Genomic DNA, 23,922 nt, shown 5'->3' with positions numbered 1-23,922 from the left:
GTAAATTTGGCATCCACTCCTGCTAAAATGCTGCTTCAGCATTTATAAAATTTTGTGTACCAGCCTACAGCTCTTGATAGAAACCTCACCTTTCTTTATGTCTCGTTGCCAATGGCTTTATAAATTTTGTAGCTAGGCCAATATTTAAAAAAAATACAATTTTCAAGCTAGCAAAAGATACTGGTTTATGTTAGTTGAGTACTCATGGCTTGTAGAGGGGGTAGTTTAATTTCATAATTTAAAAAAAGACAAGTTTATCAGTAAGGCTGTTCATTTTTATTCTGATTCTTCCCTCTAGTACTTACTGAATGTTTCTATCTCTGCAAGAGAATTATTTGATTTAAAAATCCTTTTATCCTTGTGTGAAGCTTGAGTGACCCAGTCTCCAATTAAGATCATTACTAAAGCTGATTTTTCACAGACTGAGTTCAACCAGGATAAGAGTTCCAATGACTAACAAAAGCAGTTTCTCAAAATCCTATTGTGTTGATCGTGTAGTTTTTTAAAAATAGTGTATTGTCAAATTGGTTTCCATACAACCCCCAGTGCTCTTCCCCACAAGTGCCCTCCTCCGTCCCCACCACCTCTTTCCCCCCTCCCCCGATCGTGTAGTTTTTCTATCTTAATGTTTTACCTGTCTTTTGAGTAGGTGTCTGGCTACCGTGTTGATTTCTAAGCAGTTCTTTATGTCATTTTAAGTTTAGAACCTAAGTAGTTCACCATTTACTATCTTATATCTGAGTTCTTTGTCTGTATCCCAGCTGATCAGAGATAATGTGTTCTAATGGACTGTCTCCAAAATCAAGTTTTCCGATTAAAAAGGGTCAATAGATGATAAAAGACTACTATTAATCTCAGATCTTGTTATTTAGTTATGGTTTTAGGAATAAGTTTGCAGTTTAATGACCTAAATCTGTGTTTTTCAAATGATACGTTTTTTCATGTTAATACCTGGATGGGATGATAAAAACAGGTAAAAAACAAAACACCACTTAATTTTCCATGGTCACATACTCTTAAGGAATTCCATGGAATGACAGTTTTTAAAGATAGTTGGGCTTAGAGAGTGAGGTATAGGGAGGTAGGAACTTGGGAGACATTTGAAATGTCAAATGAGTGGGACAGATTAATGATTAGTAATAAATGAGATTTGCTTAAGTGCAAAGATTAAGTGCACTTTGGACCAGAAGAAAAAATTCCTAAAAGAAAACTTTGTGGTCAGAATGGAACATCATATAAACCTAAATTAGTGTCAGAGAACTCAGGGTTGGGTATTATCCAAGAAGGCTTATCCAGCTGCTCCATTTAACATTACATCACATGCATTTCTGTGTTGGCCAATGTTTTTACTAACATTTTATTGGCTACATTATATTACATTAAGTCCATTGGTCATAACTTACATAACTATTTTGCTATTGTTGAATGTCTAGTTCTTAGAACTTACAAAATCATTTACTCTCAGATCAGGTCATGTTCTTTTCAACATCATACCAACGAGGTTTGTTCACTTCATGATCTGAAAATGACCTATGTAGGTTTCTGTAATTACATTATGGAGTGCCTAGATCCAAAAGACTACCCAAAGATTCATAATTCTAAAGTTAGGGCATATACAGTTTAAATTAGATGTTCCCTCCCCACTTTGGTTATTTATGAATAACTACAATGAATATCATCTTGCCTTTAAGTAATCCAGTGTGTTGTTGAAAAACAGTCTTATTAATGTTTAGTGAGCCTTTACTCTGCTAAGCACGTTGCTGAAATTTTTTGCATAAGTATATCCTTTTATCCTCACAACAGCTGAAGTAGACTATTACTAATTACCAGATTACCTAATTACCAGATTGTGTGATTGAGGCTTAGAGAAATTAAATAACTTACTAACGGTAAATAAATGGTGAAGACAGGGTTTGAACCTGAATAGTTTACCCAGTGCTTTGCTCTTTAATTTGGAATTGTTGACATATCTCATTGTTGTTCCTCTTTTTGAAAACACTTTATTGAATGTCGTAGAACTTTTGTGAATCAAGAAAGTTAATTTTGCATATAAATTTTGAAAATTATTTTGTCAGAAAAAAATGATCTTCTCAGAGTCCCCTAACCTGAGGTACCCCTAAGGTATTTCTTAACCTGAGACTTTCTGGATACATTTTAAGGGATCCATAAACTTAAATGGGACATCACTAACCTCTAACAAGTTCTGCATTTTCTTCAGTTATGAATATTAGCAGCAAACTACAGTAATATTAGCAGTATTTGAGATACTGCCAGTAAAAGCCAAAAATACTTGACTGCTACAGAGTTGTTGCAGAGATCAAAATATTATATACACTCATCACTACTTTGTTATTATGGTAGTTATTAGACCTGCCACTTAGATGCTGTTATTTAATGCTTAAAAAATATGATTGCAATATTTAAGTAAAACTTGCAAACCTGTGTATTTTATATTAAACATTCAAAAAAGATTACTCTGAGAAGCTGTCCGTATGATTGAGTATACTGCCCAAAGGTTCTTATGGTACAAAGCTTAGCATCTAAGATTCTGAAAAAGCATGGGTGTTGTTTATGTAGATACGGATGCTCTGATTTACACATTAGGGTCCTGAAAGAGTTAAATTGCAACATTGAATAACAGAATTATGCATAATGAAAAGAACTTGCTTTTAGGTATGTTTTTATTGATTAATCAAAGCGTAATTTCTGATAAAATAAGGTGTAAGTATAGTACTTAGGATGCGAAATGAAATGATTATAGAAGACCATAAACTTACATTCCTAAGTATTCACTCTAAAAAAAATTTATTTACTTCAAAAGACTCCCTGTACTCGTGATTGGTTTTATTCCATTTATAATTTTGTCCTGGTTCCCTTGGGTTTCATTTTTGTTAATTCAAACTCAAAATCTCCAGCTGAGGTTCTAACATACACAGCGATTAAGCTATGGTATGACCTGCAGACAAATTTGTATTGCACAAATTTGTATTGCTAATGATTGTATTAGACTTTCCGTCTTTATGGATCATAAAACAATCCATTGCAGCTCTAATTACAGCTGTGGCCAAAAATGAGATTGAAACCTAGATGCAGATGCAAAATGCCAAGTAAGCCAAGTATACAAATTAAGTACACTCAATCTTGGGTAGACTTTATTTGTTTTTATTTTACTATTTTGTGAAGGCGTATTTTGATACCCAGGAAAAGTAGTGATTTTTTTCTTTTATTTACTATTTTATTTAATAAAATAGTTAAATGCCTCTTTTAGTTCTAGTAACCGTAGGTTAGGATAGTTACAGTTTATTTCCTGGAAAATATAAGTAGGCTCCTGGAGACAACACTAGATGATGGCTTTCTGATTTCATATATCTCCAGATTATTTGAGAATGGCACCATCTGGCACTTAAAAGAGCAATTTTTGCCAATCAGCCAGTCAAGTTTTAGCCAAATCCTTTTCTATTAGTTAGAGAACATTTCCATTATATGGATAAGGAGATTGCATTCCTTTCAGAGCAGTTAAGTGACTTGTCCAAGCATATTCTTTTTATTTTTTAATGTTTTTTATTTATCTTTGAGAGACAGAGCGCAATCAGGGGAGGATCAGAGAGAGAGGGAGACACAGAATCTGAAGCAGGCTCCAGGCTCTGAGCTAGCTGTCAGCACAGAGCCCGATGCGGGGCTCGAACCCATGAACCGTGAGCTCATGACCTGAGCCGAAGCCAGTCGCTTAACCAACTAGGCCACCCACGCACCCCATGTACAACCATATTCTAGCTCCTGTCACTGGAAATGTAAGGAAATAGACATTTATTTGGGAAATTAGAATTGCAGTTTGAGAGACGCAGATTCAGGTAGAAATCTGTCTCCTGAGGAAGACGAAGAGGGGCCAGAGTTATAAAAAAGCTAAAAGTCACAAGTGCCGTTCTTATTTAGGTCCTTGATACAAAACAGAGATTGAAACTAGGTTAATTTGGATTGTTTGGGTTAATATACAAATAAGGGATTGATACTTGTTAAACCCCATTGGCTTCCAAAGTAAAGGATGGAACAGTTCCGGTGTCTGGGTGAGGAAGAAGTTAAGTCTAGGCAGAATGCTTGAAGCTGACAGTTCATAATTCCTCTAGTTGAGGACCTCTATAAATTCCTCCTCCCTTGTGACTTCTCCACCCAATTATAAAATCTTAGTTAAGTTTGCTTACTTCATTTTGAAATCTCTTCATACTATTAATGGTGAACAGGACTGACTTTTGGCTTGGGGGAAGTAATTTATAGAGCATTATCCTGCCCGCTCACCACACCCCCAGTGATATATTGTTTTTTAACGAAGCCACATTTTAGTGCCAGCCCAGCAATGAGGGGAGAATGGTGAATCGGAGAGCTGTTTGTCCTGCCTTCTTGGGAGGAGGAGATGTCAACTTGCAAGATTACCTTTTCAGGAAATGTTGCCTGAGCAAGTAATGACAAGGTGCATCTTGTGAAAAATACCTAAGTCAAATTGACTGCACTTTTGGTGTGTATTAATGGCAATGTGACTATATAATTTTTCGACCAAACCACATTTTTAAGAGTAAAAAGAGATGTTAAAGTAATGAAAATGACATATTTGGAATATTTATTGATTGTAACTATATTGGGACCTCTAAAAGACTTCTGTTCAAAAGTATCTTCAAAAATCGAATTTTAAGTGGTAATTTACGTATCTTTATACATTAAAACGATTGAAAAATTTGGATCTTAATCTTATAATAATATAGTTAATTTTTAATGTTAATTATGTGACTACTATTAACACGTGCTAAATTCTTGGTACATATACTTACTTGAATTAGTTTCTTTGCCATATTGTTAATAAGTTGAGACTGATCATTTTCTGGGGAAAAAAGATCTTACACTTAATGTTAAAATTAAATTTGCTGCAGGTTCTTTTTTTTTTTTTGAGTTGCAAATTTTTTTTTTCTTTAGACAGTAGTATTTTTAGTTTTCAAGAAAGTACTTTCTCTACAGAGGCTAAAGCACCTGGCAAGCTCAGAGCAAACTGCTAAATGGAACATAGTCTCAATTCTAGTTGTTTTCATACTGAAATGTGAAGATATTTTAGCCTAAGTAGTTTCACAGTTGCTGCCTTAGTGTCTTCTTTCAGAGTACCTTTCTTTGACAAATCCTTATGTTACATGTCACCAAGTTGTTTCTATTTATGACTTTTCAAATATCTTGCTGTGTTGAGATACAGTAAATACAGATCTTCTCAATTCTATGCCATTGCATTCCAAAATATAAATGTATTCGGTGAAAAATAACTCCATCAAATGATTCTTCCACAAGTTTGACTATTTTAAATTAGGATTATACACGTATTTGTTGACTAAGGCCACCGTAAACAAAGTACCACAGACTAGATGGTTCAAAGCAACAGAAATGATCCTCACACTTTTGAAGGCTAGACGTCTGAAATGACAGTATCTGCAGATCCATGCTCTTGCCCCCTCTTCTTGCTGGAAATTCTTTTACTTGGTTTGTAGCTACATGACTCTTTAAGTGTCTGGCTCTGTGGTCACATGTCCATCTTCCCTTTGGGCCTTCCTATATGTCTCCATGTCTCTTCTCTTCTGATAGGTATAGAGGCCAGTAAATCCAGTGGCTCCACCCTCAAAATTAATTCAGAATCAGACTACTTAGCATGTCTACTACTATCCTCTTGGTCCAAGCCACCATCATCTCTTGTCTGGGACACCACACTAGCCTCATACTAGTGTCCCCACTCCCCCCTTGCTCCCATAGAATCTGTCTTCCACATTTTAACTAGCTATTGAATCATGAAAATTAGGTCATGGCACTCCTCAAAATCACCAAATGGCTTCCTTGCTCACAGTAAAAGCCAGTATCCCTTCAGAAGCCTGCAGGACCTTATGCAATCTGAAGTTCCATAATTTTATGTCCTGGCCTGGCACACTTGTTCCCACTGGAACCATTGACCTTGCTGCTCATCACACATGTTAGTCACGCTCCTGCCCAAAGTCCCTTGTACTTGCTGTGCACTTCCCTTGGCCTAGAAGTATTTTGTCCAGATAGCCACGGGACATATTCCCTCACCTCCTTAGTTAGTTAGTTAGTTAGTTAGTTAGTGTCAAGTTAGGTAGCATATTGTGCAGTCTTGGCTTCAGGAGTAGATTCCTGTGATTCATCACTTACATACAACACCCAGTGCTCATCCCAACAAGCGCTCTCCTCAATGCCCATCATCCATTTTCCCCACCCCCATCAACCCTCATTTTGTTCTCTGTAATTTAAGAGTCTCTTATGGTTTGCCTCCCTCTCTGTTTGTATCTTATTTTTCCTTCCTTTCCCCTATGGTCATCTGTTAAGTTTCTCAAATGCCATGTATGAGTGAACTCATATGATATCTGTCTTTCTCTGGCTGACTTATTTTGTTTAGCAGAATGCCCTCCAGTTCCAGCCACGTTGTTGCAAATGGCAAGATTTTATTCTTTTTCATTGCCATGCAATACTCCATTGTATATATAAACCACATCTTCTTTATCCACTCATCAGTTGATGGACATTTGGGCTCTATCTATAATTTGGCTATTGTTAGTGCTGCTATAAACATTGGGGTGCATGTGCCCCTTTGAATCAGCACTCCTGTGCACTTTATCCTTTGGATAAATTTCTGGTAATGTTGTTGCTGGGTCATAGTGTAATTCTATTTTTAATTTTTTGAGAAACCTCCATACTGTTTCCCAGAGTGGCTACACCAGCTTACATTCCCACCAAGAGTGCAAGAAGGTTCCCCTTTCTCCACATCCTCACCTACATCTATTGTTTCCTAAGTTCTTAATTTTAGCTACTCTGCAGGTATGAGGTGATATCTTTGTGGTTTCCATTTGTATTTCCTTGATGATGAGTGATGGTGAGCATCTTTTCATGTGTCTATTGGCCATCTGGATGTCCTCTTTAGAGAAGTGTCTATTCATATCTTCACTGGATTGTTTGCTTTTAGGGTGTGGAGTTTGGTAAATTCTTTATAGATTTTTGGATACTAACCCTTTATTTGATATGTCATTTGCAAATATCTTCTCCCATTCTGTCAGTTGCCTTTTAGTTTTGTTGGCTATTTCATTTGCTGTGTAGAAGCTCTTTATCTTGATGAGGTCCTAATAGTTCATTTTTGCTTTTATTTCCTTTGCCTTTGGCAACATGTTAAATAAGAAGTTGCTGCGGCTGAGGTCAAAGAGGTTGCTGCCTATTTTCTCCGGTAGGATTTTGAAGGTTTCCTGTCTCACATTTAAGTTTTTCATCCATTTTGAGTTTATTTTTGTGGATGGTATAAGAAAGTGGTCCAGATTTATTCTTCTGCATGTTGCTCTCCAGTTCCTCCAGCATCATTTTGCTAAGGAGACTTTTTTTCGACTGGATACTCTTTCCTGCTTTATCAAAGATTAGTTGGCCATGTATTTGTGGGTCCAATTCTGAGTTCTCTATTCTATTCCATTGGTCTATGTGTCTGTTTTTGTGCCAATACCATACTGTCTTGATGATGACAGCTTTGTAGTAGACACCAAAGTCTGGGATTGTGATGCCTCTTGTTTTGGTTTTCTTCTTCAATATTACTTTGGCTATTCGGAGTCTTTTGTGGTTCCTCACAAATTTTAGGATGGTTTATTCTAGCTTTGTGAAGTATGCTGGTGCTATTTTGATTGAGATTGCATCGAATGTGTAGGTTGCTTTGGGTAGTATTGACATTTTAACAATATTTGGTCTTCCAATATACAGGTATCTTCATTTCTTTGTGTCATTTTCAGTTTCTTTCATAACCTTTCTATAATTTTCAGTGTACAGATCTTTTCCCTCTTTGGTTAGGTTTATTCCTGAGTATTTTATGATTCATGGTGCAGTTGTAAATGGGATCGATTCCTTGATATCTCTTTCTGTTGCTTCATTGTTGGTGTATAGAAATAAAACCAACTTCTGTACGTTGATTTTATATCCTATGACTTGGCTAAATTCATATGCCAGTTCTAGCAGTTTTTTGGTGGAGTCTTTTAGATTTTTCATATAGAGTATCATGCCATCTGCAAAGAGTGAAAGTTTGACTTCTTCTTTGCCTATTCTCTCCTCTGGTTCTCCCATTCTCAGTGTCACTTTACCTAGTTTATTTTGCATCCCATTTACAGCATTTTTAAAATTCATTGTGATGATTTCTTAGGTCTTTGATCCCTGCAGCAATAGATTCTCTGCTGGCTTCTATGCTTTTTTCCAAGCCCAGCTATTAGTCTTATGCCTGTTACTCTAAATTCTTGTTCGGATATATTGTTTATATCTGTTTTGAGCAATTCTCTGGCTGTCATCTCTTCCTGGAATTTCTTTTGAGGAGAAGTAATCCGTTTCCTCATTTGGGCTAGATTTGTGTCTTTTACATGTTTTCATAGCTGGTTATGTAACCTGTACCTACAAACACTACTATATTAAAAATGGGTCACACACTGTCCAGGAAGTGTTTTTGGACTGTGTTGCATCCTCTCTGTTGTGTTTTTAGCTGCTTTATCCTACTGATCAGTCCTCTACAAAGCTTCTCTTTGCTCATAGTGGTGGACTGTTTGGAGCTTCAACCAGGTGTGCTTTGATTTGTTCCTTGAAATAACCTGGAAAAAAGGAAAAGGCAGGGGACCCAATCCCATACAAAGAGAAAAGTGAAAGGGGTGAGAAAAGAGAAAGACCAAGTAGAGAATCAAAGAAATGATAAGGCTTAATCCAGAAACAGTGAAAGAAAAATAAAGGAGATATAGAAAAGGTGTAAAAATAAGGTAAAAACGCCTGGCTAAACAAACAAACAAACAAAAATAGATAAGGAGTGGAAAACATATTTATAAATAAGAATTGACCAAAAATCAAATCAGAGACTTGAGCCTCATTTCAAAGGGAACAAAAAAGAAGAGAGTAGAAAGAAAAAGGAGAGAAAAGGGAAGGAAAGAAAAGAAAAGAGAGAGAGAGACTAACAGACAAAAACACAAAACAGTTGTCTGTTGATGCCGGGACTGGTGGCTGTGCTGGTCTGAGGGAGGGGCCATCTGGTTTAGTCAGAGTCCCTCTCACAATGCACATGGCTTCTCAAGCATATGCGAATTCAGGGGCACCTGGGTGGCTCAGTCGGTTAAGTGTCCAGCTTCGGCTCAGGTCATGATCTCACGGTTGTGGATTGGAGCCCCGCGTCGGGCTCTGTGCTGACAGCTAGCTCAGAGCCTGGAGCCTTCTTCAGATTCTGCATCTCCCTCTCTCTCTGACCTTCCCCTGCTCGCACTGTCTATCTCTCAAATATAAAATAAAGAACATAAAAAAACATGTAAATATCAATAATCGTGTGAATTTCAGCCACAGAAGCAGACAGCTCCTAAGAGTTCTCCCTGGCTCAATTCCATCTCTACCAAACCATCTTCTGCACTGCATGTTGAAAAGTCTCATTCGTTTATGCACTGAGCTAGATAGTGTGTGTGTTTACCAGTTCTTTCAGCATACAGACTGATAGGGGCATCCTTCCTTTGAGTCTCCACTAATTCCAGGTTGCCTCATTTATCCTTATGTCATATGCCCCACAAAGCTGGGCTTGCCTAGACTCTGCAGGGATTGAGGGAACCCATAAGCGGAGTTAGCTGCTACTGAAAAATCCTCAAAGTTTCTATTTATAACTGGGTGGCAGTCTTCTGAGTGTTTGCCCATAAATACCAACTAGACCAGGCTCTAACATGTCAACTGTAATTAGCAAACTCACTTAGCACATCTGTGCTGTGAAATAAGCCCTGTCTCAGACCCCAACATGGTACAGTCAAGTTGAATCTGTATATAGATTATCTGTCTTTGGAAGTCATGAGTCAGTTTATCCCATTGTCAACTCCGACACTCTCAGAGTCACATAGCTTTGTAATATCTAAGCCGTAATTATTGTGGATTGTGTTCAGTGATTGTCAGTTTCACGGTAACCTGTGAACAAATTATTGTCACAGAATCAACTAATAAAACATGTCAGCAGCAGCAGTTTCTATTCATGTACTTTAAAATGTAACATAAGCTCAGGTGATTTTGTAATTTACAGTACAAGTGCATGTTCTTTGTTATAAGAGTGAATTCTAGTGTATTAGCAGAAAAGCCCAGTTTTATAATATTTTACCCTAAGTGAATATGTTGACGCCATTTAATTTATGGAAAGTATTTATTTTCTACCACTTCTTAGAAATGAGTCATGCTGGAATTACTGAGCCTTTAGTATTTTATAATGGAAGAATTCCTCGTTGTCTTAGAATTAAAAGATCACTTAAATGATGAATAAAAAATGAGTACCAGAAGTTCATAGTAAATCGTCAAAAAAGTGTTACCTAATCTTGAAAGATAAAATTTAAATTCAGAAGTAAGTGTTTTATTTTAACTTCATTTAAACTTGATTTTAAACCTTAATGCAATAAAAGCTCCAGGACCAGATTGTTTCATGGGTGAATTTTACCAAACATTTAAGGAAGAAATAATACCAATTTTCAGGAACTCTTTTGGAAATTTGAAGAGGATGGGATATATCCTAATTTATTCTATAAAGGCTGCATCACCCTGATACCAAAACAATCCACAGATCTTACAAGAAAAGAAAACTACAAATAAAAACCTTTCATGGGCATAGATGCAAAAAATTTAACAAAATTTTAGATAAAATCTCCACTATCTGGAAAGGATAAGCACATCATGACCAAGTAAGACTTATCACAGGAACACAAGATTGGCTTAACATTCAAAAATCAATCAATGTAATTCATCATATTAACAGACTAAAACCAAAACAATTGTGTGATCATATGATTATCTCTATACACACACATTAAAAAAAAAAGCTTTGACAATATCCTCATATAAAGTTCCATCAAACTAAGAATGAAACTAAATTATAGAACTAAATGTATAATCTGAACACATAAAAGTTCTAGAAGGAAACATTGAAGAAAACCTTTGTGACCTTAAGTTAGACAAAGATTTCTTATACTCCTCACCAAAGGCATGATACATAAAAGGAAAACTGATGGAAATACATCAAAATTAAGAACTGATCTTCAAAGACACAGTTAAGAGACTGAAAAGGCAAAGCACGAACTAGGAGAAAATATTTCAAATTGCTTATCTGATAAAGAACTTGGACCTAGGATGTATGAAGAACTCACAAAACTCAATGAGGAAACAACCTGTAGAACAATAGGCAAAATGTTAAATTAAACAATTCACCAGGAAGATAGGAGCCCCTGACAGGATGCTTGACATTATTACTTATAATAAGGATGCAAATTAGCACAATGAGATACCGCCACACAGCTACTTGAACGTCAAAACTTTGAGAGACCAGCCATCCCGGGTTAGGGTGAGTATATGAAGCAAGCAGAGCTCTCATCTGCTGTGTAAAACAGATGGGAAGGTTCTTACGAACAGAAGCCTCCCTACCAGAGGGCCTGGCCATTCCACTCCTAGGTATTTGCTCATTGTGCGTACGATGACTGGCACTTGAATGTTTATAACAGCTTTATTTGCCATGACTAAAAACTGGAAACAGCCCAGATATCCATCAGTAGTTGATTGGATAGACAAATTTTGATATATCCATACAATGGGAAACTACTCAACAATAAAAAGAAATGAACTATTGATATATAGTGATAACAGGAATGAATCTTAATTATATTGCATGAAAGTAGCTGGATTAAAAAGAGTATGCTGTGTGTGATTCCATTTGTACAAAATTTGTGATGATACAAATTAATATATAGTGACAGAAAGCAGACCAGTGCTTGCCCATTGATTGAAGAGTGCCATGGCCAGGACAGGGGGAGTGGTGAAATTAGAAAGGAGTACCAGAATTCTTTTTTAAAAATTTTTTTTCTTATTTATTTTTGAGAGAGAGACACACACACAGAGCATGAGCAAGGGACAGTCAGAGAGAGAGGGAGACACAGAATCAGAAGCAGGATCAGTCAGCACAGAGCCTGACGCGGGACTCGAACCCACGAACTGTGAGATCATTACCTGAGCTGAAGTTGGCTGCTTAACCGACTGAGTCACCCAGGCGCCCCTGGACTACCAGAATTCTTATGGGAGTTTCATTTGCTTGATTATGGTGACAGTTTCCCAGGTATATACATTTATTACAACATCATATGGTACAGTTTAAATATGCGCAATATATTTTATATCAGTTATACTCCTTTTTTATTTTCTTAAATGTTTATTTATTATTTTGAGAGAGAAACAGAGCAGGGAAGGGGCGGAGAGAGAAAGGGAGAGAGAATCCCAAGGCTGACAGTACGGAGCCCAATGCGGGGCTCAAACCCACGAACCATGAGATTATGGCCTGAGCCTAAACAAGAGTCATATGCTTAACTGACTGAGCCACCCAGGCATCCCTGTCACTTCTACTTCAATAAAACTATTATAAAATTAGGACAGTGGAGCAAGACTGATCCATAAATTTGCCATAATTTTCCTTGTCTTGAAAGCTATCAAGTTTTTAGTGAAACGTAGACAAGTCAGAATCAAAAGTTGAGTTTACTTACAGTTATAAAGTCTAGTTGTAATTGTATTCTCTAATCTGTTTATTTGCTCAGTTAATTGTTTACCTATGGTAATGATTATTTTTAAAATATACTTTTGTATTGAACTGAGGAACTGTATTGAACTGGTTTTCAAACATGGTCATGGACAAGAATACCGGTGGGAACTTGTCAGGCATGCAGATTTTCAGGCTATTTTAAATCATGGGTGAAGGAATCTGCAAGTTGAGCAAGCTTCCCAGCAACTTTGGTGTTTGTATTTGTAGATCACATTTCAGCATCACTTCTTAGTAGAACAATGTTCATGTCAAAATTGTGTGAACTTGGATAGACGCTATAGACCTCTGGTGCCAGATTGAAATGGAGTATTCTTGATCTGGTTCATTTTCTCTCTCTCTCTCTCTCTCTCTCTCTCTCTCTCTCTCTCTCTCTCTCTCTGGCTGTCTCCCTGTCTCTTTCTCTGTGTAGATGTATGTCCTCTTAGATAGGACAGTTGTCGTATTTGAAAGGGACAGCAAATTTGCGTTTTGTTTGCTTTGGTTGATATTCATGATGCCTGCTCTCATTAGAAAATAAAAAGTGTGGAAGTACTAGAAAGCATTCAGGTGCTGTAAGGTTTCCTTTTCTCTTTTTTCTCTTCTGCTGCTTCCCCCTCCTCCTTTTCCTTTCTTCATGGTATTCATTGGCCTGCATTTGGGGTTTTGTGTAATAGTCATGTGCTACATATAGATCTGCTTCCACCGGGCCTTTCAATAGTGAAAGGACAGGGGCAGCAGGAAGAAAAAACCCATCTTACACTTTATCAGGTACCTTAAAAAACAGACACACAGTAAGAGCAACATTAATTCACCACTTTGAAGTTTGAGATCATGGAGAGTTAGAAAGCCTTTTCAATATATGTATTTCTTTGTGCTTTTCTGGGGGTTGATTAAGGTTGCTCACTTGGAGCATCATAGATGTATTGTTCAGTCTTATAACTTAAAATTATGTGGTTGAATGTTCCTTATTGTCTTTTAGTGCTATATTCATTCTTTTGTTTTCCACAGACATGATGCTGTTATTATCTCAGGAACTGAAATGGCCAAACAAATCCAGAAAGAAATACAGAGAGGTGTGGAATCATGGATTTCCCTTGGGAACAGAAGACCCCACCTCAGTATCATTTTGGTAGGTGATAACCCAGCCAGCCACACGTACGTCAGGAAGAAGATCAGAGCCGCGTCTGCTGTAGGTGAGGATGCGCTTTAGTTGTTCTTGTTACTAAATCACGTCTTCTTGTTTTACTTCTAAGTGCAATCATTATCAATGATAGTTGTCAAATAAGTGCTATTTGAATAACATGTATTATTACCATTATTATTAGCAATTAGTTACCAAAGTTTATATTCATTTCTTAACTTTCTCTCCAGCTTTCTTACTGAATTAATTCAATGTGATTTCAGATCCCATGGTGATATGTCAGAGGAACACTGCCCATTTAAAACGCCCATTTTTAGGGGCACCTGGGTGGCTCAGTTGGTTGAGCATCCACCTTTGGCTCAGTTTGTGAGTTTGAGCCCCACCTTGGGCTCTGTGCTGTCAGCCTGTCAGCACAGAACCCACTCCAGATCCTCTGTCCGCCTCCCTCTGCCCTTCCTCACTTGCACTCTCTCAAAATGAGATAAGCATTAAAGGGCCCATGTTCAGGTACAGCACAGGAATGTAGTCAGTGGTATTGTAATAACATTGTATGGGGACAGGTGGGAGCCGCACTTGTGAGGAGCCCAGCTAGCAAAATAACATACTTGTCAGATCACTATGTTGTATACCTGAAACTAATGTACCGTTGTGTGTCCACTGTATTTCAGCCTTGTTTAAAGCCCATTTTTATTATATTTGCATTAATCAGATAATAAATCTGGCCAGTTCACCCTGTTGAACATAGCCTAAAAATGGTGGCGAGTGATATTAGTCTATTTACTGGATTCATGTACCCTAACGGCAGCTTATCACAAATAAATGCAATAGGATACGGGGCCAAAAATGCATGTGAATCATGAGAAAATGCCTGTACTCTTTGAGAAATTCCTCTTAATGGCGGTTTGAAATTCATTTTTGTAGGAGGGTCTTTCGGTCCAATGGGACAGAAGCAGAGAAGACCTGTTGCACACGCTAAGACGCCGTTATTGAAAAACCACGTCTTTGCTGGTCAAATATGTTCTGTTTTTCTGTGTTTGTTTTTCCTCCAGGTATCTGTAGTGAGATCATTTTAAAACCGAAGGATGTGTCTCAGGAAGAACTTCTGGATATCACCGATCAGTTGAATATGGACCCACGAGTCAGCGGCATACTGGTGCAGTTACCGCTGCCAGGTACGCGGGCTCTCGGGTTGGTCTGCTGCGGCGGGGGAAAGGGCGGCTGGCAGCTTTCTCTCACTACAGCGCGAGCAGTTTAGAAAACACGTTCACGAAGGGACTAGCTCTTACTCTAGCAGCTAATCGTTGACAAAGCCTGGATGACTGACACTCGCAATGACGGAAACTCGTAAAGGAAAAATTTAGGCAAAAATTACATGCGGTCCCCTTTGCACAGTAGCTTAGGACCATGGAAATGACTGTGCGTGCTGAAACTAGGCAAAGCAACCTTAAAAAAATCAATGGGAAAAATAGGTCATTCTCTGACCTTTAAAATATTCTCCCAAAACATTAAACACTCTCTCACTGTGGTTCATAAACACATAGGAAAATGGGGAAAAAAAGACTGAAACTAATATTTATTCCACACACTATAATTTAAAACATTTGAAACATCAAGGATTAATGTGTTATTTCTTTGCAAAAACACTTGTGCAGAGGAGTTTGAACAGTAGCTTGCCCTCTCCTCACGTAACTTACAATCCGGAGCAAGCGTCTTTCCTGTGCCTGGGTGAACTCAACGGCATATTCCTTTGGATCAGCTTCCATTCCTTCCCTCCTAACCATTTGCCAAGCAGTCTTCTTAGTGGTTTGCAGTTTTTTCACCGCTCTGATAGCTCTCCGAGGGTTTCTCTTATGTGATGGTTTATGCTGGTGCCACTTCCTCTGGGACACTGTCCTCCTTTTTGTCACAAGAACCTTCTTCATGTACAGGAAGCAGTTCGCCTTCATTAAACTCCTGTGGCTGCATATCCAGCTTAATCTTTTCCTCTAGCTTTCTGACTGAATTAGTTCAGTGTGATTTCAGATCACTCCAATATTCCAGGGTCACCTAGGTCTTGCACGACCCATTTCCATCCAGTTAGAATCCTACTGAAGCGACTTAATCATAGCTCTTCCCTTCTTGGGGGCACAGGCTTCTGCTATCTTTGCTCTGCTGTTGCCATTTTCAGACCTAATTCACATCTCATTTCGCTTCCGGTGTCACCACGTTTTATTTTATTTTTATTTTTTTGCTGCCCTGTCACCTTTACTGGTTAATTCCCTCTGTTGACTCTACTTTTGTGAACTGTTATGTGAGTTGATCACCCTGAGACAAGGAGGAAGTATGATTTGCTGTTGATGTTTGAACCGAGTAACAAATGTGCAGTGATCGATCATCAACGGACTTTTACAGAAGTGACGGGCATGGTGCTCACTGATTATGATGCTCATCTCTATTTACATGGTGATTTGTGGACCAGAGGGCCAGAAGCTCATACATAATTACAGTTAATTTACCAGGATAACTGAAATTTGAACTGTGTTTTTTGACAATGGTGCTAAGTTAACTAAATTGTGGCTCTGAAATTCATGCGTATTTCAACTGAGTGAAGTGAGGACTGCCCTATAGTATAGATTACAGTATTTTTAAACACATTTTTGACATTTTTATTTATTTTTGAGAGACAGAGAGAGACAGAGCGTCAGCAGAGGAGGGGCAGAGAGTGAGGGAGACAGAATTCGAAGCAGGCTCCAGACTCTGAGCTGTCAGCACTGAGCCTGACACAGGGCTCAAACCCATGAACTATGAGATCATGACCTGAGTCGATGTTGGGTACTTAACTGACTGAGCCACTCAGGCACTGCTAGATTACGGTCATTGTGAGTTCTATAAATTTTGGCTTGCGGAAAGTAAAAGCTGAATGGTGCTATCGCATGAGATCCTTGTATGGTATCGATTATACTTTATCCAACAATATAACTTCACACTTTTGTATGTAACTTTCATGTTGTTTAAACTGTACCAAAAATTCATATTTCTAATTCCCTTAGAGGTTTATTAACATTGCAAATCTGTCCCCAAAATTTTGGCAGTAGGTTTAAACCCGATTGTTTGCCTCATATTGCAAATCGGTCTTCTGTGTATCGTATTTGCCAAGCACTCTTCTTGTGGTTTGTAGTTTTTTAAAAGTTTCTCCCACCTGTAGTTGTACTGAATTAAAATAGTTATTAAAAAACACATCACAAATTTCCAAATCTAAAACATTAAATTTACCTTGTTTTAAAAATTAAATGCAGGGGCGCCTGGGTGTCTCAGTCAGTTGAGCATCCGACTTCAGCTCAGGTCATGATACAGGAAGGAGTTCGAGCCTCACCTTGGGCTCTCTGCTACCAGTGCGGAGCCGGCTTGGATTCTCTGTCCCCTATCTTTCTCATGAGATTTCTGCACTCATGAGCTTTCACTATCTCTCTCTCTCAAAAATAAACAAGTTAAAAAATTAAATGCATTATCTATAGAAATTTTACCTGTTTTGAGCAACCTTTCTCCCTTGGCGAATTTATTAGAAAATTGCCACTAGATGGCACTGTTGATCTGTCTGTGCTAAAATAAATTGGCTTGAGTCCAGTGTTCTTTCTAGAAAGTGAGAAGCAAAGAGCCAAAGGGACTATGGTAATAACAAATATCTGGATGTTCTAAGAAAGAGCAATTCTCTATCTTGCTGAAAAGCCAATAATATACAAGATAATAATGGCTAAAATTTATTACATTAAGCATTTGTTATGTCTCAGGCACTTTACATTTATTATTTTATTGAATTCTGCGTAGTTGGAGCTCACATTTTACTGGTGAAAACTTTGAGCCACAGAGAGCTTAAGTAACGTCCCCTAAGGTCACTGGATCAATAAGTAATTCAGCTGGGGTGTAAGGAAGACTGGTTCCTCATGCCATTGCTTGTAACCATTGTGCTACCCCCACCAGCATATTGGGCTTAGCTAGTGAGGAGTGGATGGATCAGCCTACGTGGCGAGTCTACTTTATAAGGATGATTTTATCTCATCTTCAAAGAAGCCGTATAAGTAGGAATTATCTTCTTTATTTTACATGTGAGAAACCTCGACTATATTACTTAACCTACATTATACTGGGACATATGGTTTGATGATGAATAGGAAACATGGTTTAAGTAGGGAATTATAGAACAATGCATATTTACCTTAAATATTGTATTATAACATAAATCATTTAAACATTCATTCATCAGTCTTTTGATGTGGGTCCACAGATCTTTGGAACTTACAGATTGGAATTTTGAATCATCTTTTGGTATTCATAATACTTGTGAATCATGACCTCTCATTTTCAGTTTAAGGGTGAAACTATCTCCGTGAAAATTCTTACTGATTTTTAAAATATCTTCCACGGTGCCTGGGTGACTCAGTTGGTTAAGCGCTTGACTCTTGATTTCGGCTCAGGTCATGATCTCATGGTTTGTGGGATGGAGCCCCACATCAGGCTCTCTTTGCCCACCCCCTCCCCCAACCCTATGTGCATGCATGCACTCTCTCTCAAAATAGGTAAATAAATGTTAAAAAAAGTCTCCCAATCTTCATGATTGTCCTATTTATATCTAAATCCTTACTAATTCATTTTAGTTCTCAAGAGTCTTTCCAGAACATTCAATTTAGTTTTTATAGAAATAACAACTGTTTTCTTCTCCCACTCTGTTGTCATTTGTTTATACCATTTTAATTAAATTACATAATTTACTGTGAAAGAACTAACAAAAAACAGATTAGGAAATACACACATTTGATTATCATGAAAGTCAACTGGTAGGGGCGGGCATGATTTTTTAAACTACTTTCTGATTTGTCCTGTGAGCCGCAGGCATCAGCTCCCATGTTTTACAGAAGAAATGGAACTCTCTTAGTCATTGTGGGAGGTTGGCTATGTGGAAGTAGGTTCGGATAGCTTCTCCTGTCCAGGTCTTAATAACATTGTTAAAATGAATCAGCGAAACAATGAGCAAATGAAAAAAAAAAAGGTGATTCAAGTTGATCACACCTTGCCTTTTCTATCATTTGGTCACTAATTTGAATTTCAGATTGTTTCATCGTTAGAAATTAGAGATCACTTTTCACAACTAAGGAAATATCTTGAGTAAAAGAAATTCTGAATTAGAATTATAATTCTGTCACAGGACAAGCTTGCATGGGATTAATCAGAATACACAAATAGTTTCCATGCCTCTCATCTGGATAAAACCCGAAGAAATGAGATAGAATTCTTCCCTATTTGTTTCAGGGTAAGCTCCGGTTTATGTTCAGAAGCTCTGAAATTTTGGTCAGGATTGGAAGTATTCAGGATACAACCGTGTATCCCCTGGTCACCCAGACTGGCTGCTCATCCTGTAGTTGATCCTCAAACTACAGAGAAATAAAAACAGGCACATACTTTCCTACTCCCATCCTGACTGGTATCAATAAGTGGTCGTTCTGTCAAGCCAGAAAGATGTCTGCTATTCATGTTCTATGTATCCATCCTCCTAGTCATATATTGTTTGCTCTTAGCTTTTATTGAATTATATCTATTAAAGTGATATTTTATTAAAAGGTGTGTCATTTGTAGAGTATATAGCAGTATATAGTGTTAAAAAAGGTAGAATAATGCTCTTTAGAAGCAGTTTTTTAAACTAAAACAAGGGAAGAGAAATTATAATATCTACAAGCTTAAAGGACACTGGAAATTTGCTATAAATATTTGTTGTAGTATGCAATTTGATACGGGGTAAGTTTGCTTTAAATGAACTTCAATTATATGAACTCTATGAAAGCATTCAGATGTAAGCCTATAAAATGGCAATCACTTAATGAAATTTTAATGGTGGTTTACAACTACTGCTTTATGACAACAACTGTTACTGGTAGCAGAAATTGCAATTATTTACTATTGTCAGGCGCCGTTCTAAAGTGCTTTATATATGGTAACTCATTTAACACTTACAACAACTCTTACCAGTAGGTGCTGTGTCTTTCAGTCTGTGGTTTGTAGTTAAGGATAGTGAAAGACCTGAGTAACTTATGTGACCAGGGAGGCAGGAAGTAACAGCAGAAAGATGCTGGCAGAGGCAATGATAGTGTCCTTTCAGCTGTCATCGCCGTCCTACAATGGAGATTTCAAGGCACGTACCAAGAGCGATGTTTGCTTATCTCATGTTTTCTTGCTTTCTAAAGTCTGCTTTTCATTTATTTCTAAAACAAAATTATTAGGTAGAAGGGGAAGACTTATTCCATCTTATCTATCTTTTTCTAAAATACTTTTTCAACTACTGAATGTGACATCTTTGAATAGCAACATCTTCCAGTTTATGGAAGGGGATTAAAAAGAGAAATTAGAATAGAATATTGGAATAAAAGATTGAATCTGGAGGGAGGGAGTAAGAAGAGTTAAAGTCTACTGTGTAGATGTAACAAAGATAAACTTTTCTAATAATTAGTAGGGATAAAAATGGGGAGAGTGATCTAATTAGTTAGCATATAGATATACGTATTTCCTAAATCTTAATTCTTCATTTGGAGAAAAAAATGTCTTTGCCATAATTGCTTTTCTTAAGAGATTATGCAAAGTATGTATGTAGAATACTTAATCCTGTATTTTTAATGTTCTTGACCAGAGTGGGAAATTTTCATTGCCCTAGACTTCTTCATGTTTGTAGGACCATTTATTCTGTTTATTTCTAAATGATTTCTAAATTTTGACCTGACTTTTGTTATAACATTTTCCCTCTTTCTCTAGGGAGAAAACCCAATTCTGTGTCTGAGTATTCAGAAAGCTTCTGCAAGGAATATTTTATTAATTTGTCAGTAATATACTGCCTTCACTAGTCTGCTACTTCCACCAATGTAGGAACAGCAGTCGACATATTATTTTGAAACCCACTCTGTATCAGGCAGACTTTTAGTGATTTTTAGTGAATGTTACTGCTGGAATGAATGAACCCTGTAGTGATTCAAGTCTCACCCTTCTGCACATTTTCTTAGAGAGTAGTATATATGTTCTGTCACTGTTCAGGATTTGATGGGGATCTTCTATCTCTGTACCCCTGAAAACTTCCTATAACTATAGTATTTATATACAGAAGACATGTCAGGATAATGCACATTTTATTCATTGAATATGGCCTTAGCTTCTGATCTCTTAACTCTATTGATTATCTTTCCCACATTCCAGAGCTGACTTCTTTCCACCTGTCAGGTCTTAGCTTAAATGCCATACTGCCTCAGAGAATCCTTCCCAACTCACACCCCCTGGAATTATTTTAATTCCGTTTTTCTGTATTGCAAAACTGCCTTTTTCTGTGGCAGAAAAAGTTCTCCAATATCTACATGCTCCCTTACATTTCTCAACTTCTCAGAGCCGTTAGGTTGGGGCCATGGGACTTTCAACTGGACTGTGAAGGGAAGTGACTGTTGTGCACTATTTCTTGACTGAGATGGTTAAAAGCTATTGTGCTAGACTGCCACTCCTCTTTTTTACTGCAGTTATTATGGAAACTAGATGTTACAGATGATTTCAAATTATAAGAAGGAGGGAAATGGGGTTCTTTTTGTTTTAATTTTATTTAGTTATTTGCGAGAGACAGAGATAATGCAAGTGGGGGAGGAGCAGAGGGGGGGGGGAGAGAGAGAGAGAGAGAGAGAGAGAGAGAGAGAGAGAGAGAGAGAGAGAGAGAAAGAGAGAGAGAGAGAGAATCCTAAGGAAGTTCTGTGCTGTCAGCACAGATCCTGACTCAAACTCATGACATGAGTGGAAACCAAGAGTCAGACGCTTAACTGCCTGAGCCACTCTGGCACCCTGAGAAGTAGGATTCTTAGGGAGCTTTACATGAATAAGAATTAAATGTTCTTTCATAAGTGACTCAGATTTCAGAATAAAACACACACACATACATATACACAAATTTGATGACAACGATAAACCTACAGATCTAAGAAGCTCAACAAACTATGAGCCTATGCAATAGGAAGAAAGCTATATCAAAGAACACTGATCTCTTGCTAGAAACAGTGTAAGCAAGAAGACAAGGGAATAGTTTGATCTTTAAAGTATTAAAAGAAAACCTGTCAATCATGAATTCTATACTCAGTGACAATATCTTTTAAAACAAAGGCAAAACAAGGTATTTTTTCCAGAAATCTAGGGAGGGAAGAACCCAGAAAGAGCTGAAAACCATCACCAGCAGACCCATACTACAAAAAAATGTTAAAGGAAGTCCTTCAGATAGTAGGAAATGATACCAGATGAAAATATGTATCTATCCAAAGGAATAAATAACACTGGAAATGGTAGCTACATGAATAAATATAGATGATATTTTTCTTACCATTCAAATAATCTTACAATATAATTGATGTTTAACCAAAAATAAAAACCATATAATGTAACATAAAAGTAGAACCTACAACAGTAACACAAACATTAGGAGAGAAGAAATGGTAGGATTTTAATGTTAGATTCTTAAATTGTATGGGAAGTGATATATCACTTGAGGGTAGATTGAGATAAATTCAAGGTATATACTACAGAACCACAAGCAACCACTAAAAAACACAATAAAGAGTTATGGCTAATAAAACAATTAAGGAGATAAAGTGGAATCACTAATATTATTCAATTATTTAAAGTAAGCTAGGGTAGTGAATGTGTTCATTGATTGTGGTGATGGCTCTGTAGGTGTCTACATATGTCAAAGCTTATCAAGTTGTACACGTTGAGTGTACATCTGTTATACTGCCATCTGGTATATCCAAATGTTCTTAAAACTATGTTTAGGAAAGCAAATCTACTAGGAATACAAATAAGTGCAATAAAACTGTTAAGGAAAAGAGATCAAGGGAATGACAAGCCCAGCACACAGGATGACGTTTCCATTAGGTTGAAGCAGAAAAAGGAATGGGTTGGTGGATAGGTTGTGTGGTTAAATATAGGTTATTATCAAGGCCATAACTTTTGTTTTGGGTCACGGATTTGCATATGCCTAGATAATTATGAAAAATATTTATTTATTTAAAGTTGGACCATGCTGTGGATCAATATTGAGATTGTGTCACAAGCCATGAATTACGATGTAACTAATTTGTGAAATTGGGAGTTTATTCAAATGGAAAAAGGACAGATTTCAAACAATATTTTGTTCAAATCCTTTCTGACATTGAGTGTTTGATAGAAACAAAAGCATCCCCACAATAGTGTTTTGCCACTTAAAAAATGTTTTTTGTTGTTTTGAATTATTTAAATTCTAGTTAGTTAATGTATAGTGTAATATTAGTTTCAGGAATAGAACTTAGTGGTTCATCACTTACATAAAACATTTTTCTTATAGGTAATGTTTTATCAAAAAACAAAGTGAACCAAGTGGAAGATAATTGTCCTGCATGTGGAGTATGTTAACCAAATGGTGGCAGCATTGAGCAAGAGTGATTTTTAAAAAGGCTAATGGTTTATACTGGAAGCTGAGTAAATTACTTTGATATGACTTACATATTAGTAGGATTGGTTGATCTCTATAGCCAGGTATGTCTTTTCCTATTCATTCCCAGGTGGAAACCCTCCGTAGGTCACTGAAATCTGTAGAATTACCTCTTTTTGAACAATTGCTATCATAAGTATGTTATATGATGTAACTTGAAGTTATTCAGAGTATCTCCAAAATCCAGAATTTCTTGGAACAAGAATAATCACTCTTTTCCTTTTCACCTCTTTCTTTTTCCTTTACCATGATGTCCTCATCTGTTTTTGAGTGTACTCAACAATGATGAAGAATTTACCAAAATCAAAAGACCCTTTGAAACATATGAATTTTTTAAAAAAGATCTGATATGATTGCTTTCCGACCCTCTTCATTCATGTACCAATTCAAACAGCATTTATCCAATCTGCACATAACTCTGTGCTAGGCACTAGGGGTAAGAGGCAGTTAGAAGACAGTGGAGACTAACTGTTCTTGAGAAGTTGGCAGGCAGGGTCCCCAAACCACAACATGTCTTCTTTTCTCGTGTGTGTAAGAGAAGCTCATTAGAATAGACTTGCTTGCTCATCTGAGCGGCTTCCTCCATACACCGCGTTGAGGGGCAGTTACGCATAGTTGACAGAAGTCACTGTGTCTAGCGCCTGGGAAACCAAGGGCTTAATCACC

At 37.2% G+C, this 23,922-nt stretch overlaps 1 protein-coding gene across 2 annotated transcripts in view; it reads left to right on the top strand.

The window, feature by feature from the left end:
• MTHFD2L (methylenetetrahydrofolate dehydrogenase (NADP+ dependent) 2 like) overlaps nt 1-23,922 on the top strand; it is a 122,602-nt gene that overhangs the window by 3,047 nt on the left and 95,633 nt on the right. For both annotated transcript variants that reach the window (XM_029944961.1, XM_029944968.1), the window contains exons 2-3: nt 13,616-13,800; nt 14,798-14,920. In XM_029944961.1, the coding sequence (XP_029800821.1) occupies nt 13,616-13,800; nt 14,798-14,920 (308 nt within the window). The remainder of the gene's footprint in view (nt 1-13,615; nt 13,801-14,797; nt 14,921-23,922) is intronic.

This window comes from Suricata suricatta, chromosome 1, assembly GCF_006229205.1.
Source record: "Suricata suricatta isolate VVHF042 chromosome 1, meerkat_22Aug2017_6uvM2_HiC, whole genome shotgun sequence".
Lineage (NCBI taxonomy): Eukaryota > Metazoa > Chordata > Mammalia > Carnivora > Herpestidae > Suricata > Suricata suricatta.
Note: the sequence above shows the minus strand (reverse complement) of the source record. Positions and strands in the feature narration are given on the sequence as shown.